This window comes from Pundamilia nyererei, unplaced genomic scaffold (genome assembly GCF_000239375.1).
Source record: "Pundamilia nyererei isolate P.nyererei 1_Seehausen unplaced genomic scaffold, PunNye1.0 scaffold00072, whole genome shotgun sequence".
Taxonomy (NCBI): Eukaryota; Metazoa; Chordata; class Actinopteri; order Cichliformes; family Cichlidae; genus Pundamilia; species Pundamilia nyererei.
In genome coordinates this window covers 708477-709693 of record NW_005187473.1, presented here as the reverse complement: position 1 = coordinate 709693, position 1217 = coordinate 708477, and the positions used below count along the sequence as shown (strand labels likewise).

Genomic DNA, 1217 nt, shown 5'->3' with positions numbered 1-1217 from the left:
ACAGAGGATGTTTCAGTAGACAAATAAGTTAGAGGACAATGGGAGACAAGGCTTAAAAGACTTGACAGGACTGAAGACATGGGTTACAGCTGTTTCCTGTTTACCAGATGGCAGTATGAATTGATGATCACATAAATCAAAAAGACCAGCTGCAGCAGCTAATAATATTAATAGTGCATAATTCCAATAGTAGAAGCTCAGGAAATGCTAGTGAAAACACAAATACCACAGCACTATCACTAATGCTTTTTGTTTGTACTACAGAAATAATTAGCTTTTTCCATTTGTACTAATATTGAAATATACTTACCAATGTATATGGAAACAAATCCTCTGCATCGTTGACGAGCAACGTCTTGCAGCAATCTCTCCCCCCGAGCTGGTAAAACACACCGATCTGGGTACAGAACCCAACTGCCTCCTGTTGGCCCTGTGGGGCTTTTCCAACACCAGTGAACTCCACCTCATAGCCGTAGTCCAAACACACCTTCATAGCCCTGAGAAGGGATGCAGTTTAAATTTGTGTTGTATGCTCAGTAGGGAATAGGTTCCTACAGTGTTTCAGGATGAATTTATTTGCATGACTAAAAAAAAGTTAATGTACCAGGATCTAAACTCTGCTCTGGTCCATTCAAATTTGTGGTCGCTGTGCCTGTAACAGGACACTCCAGGCATGAAGATGTTGAACTCAGAGTTTGGGGTGCTGATGATGACCATCTTTGGGGTCATGTAACCAAATACCACCTCAGAGAAGAGCTCCACATCAGCAGGAGTGAGGTGCTCAATGCTGCACACACAGACAGATAGAAAACACAGTTACAAGAAGCAGCACAGAGTGACGAGCATAAAAGCAAAGAAAGAAAAAACATTTGTAATGATAAACAGAACGCAAAAGAGTGAGGAGAATGCAGCAGCTTACAGCTCTATACTGGTGACCAGATCAAATCCTTTGAAGCGGGTGTCTTTTTGGGTCACTGAGCCCTGGTACAGCTCAACGCACAGCTGATCGTAACTTGGCTCCAGGTAGTCAGTTGATATAGGAGCTAATCCATGCCTAAAGAAACATTCAAGCAGAGCCTGCACATTACTGTGCTGCCTGGTGCTTTCATCTTTATTGAAGACAATAATCAGAGCAAGACTTTAAGATCATTTTAAATTACTAACTTTCAACCAGTTTTTAAAGTTAAACTTAACTGGTCTCCCGTCTCAGAGGCGGG

The 1217-nt window shown here is 42.0% G+C and overlaps 1 protein-coding gene across 1 annotated transcript in view; it reads right to left on the bottom strand.

Moving 5' to 3' along the window:
* The window catches only part of henmt1 (HEN methyltransferase 1), a 6977-nt gene that overhangs the window by 2565 nt on the left and 3195 nt on the right, over positions 1-1217 (bottom strand). Inside the window, exons 3-5 of the mRNA XM_005736955.1 lie at positions 920-1054; positions 605-787; positions 311-497 (exon numbers count right to left, since the gene is read on the bottom strand). Coding sequence (XP_005737012.1) covers positions 311-497; positions 605-787; positions 920-1054 — 505 coding nt within the window. The remainder of the gene's footprint in view (positions 1-310; positions 498-604; positions 788-919; positions 1055-1217) is intronic.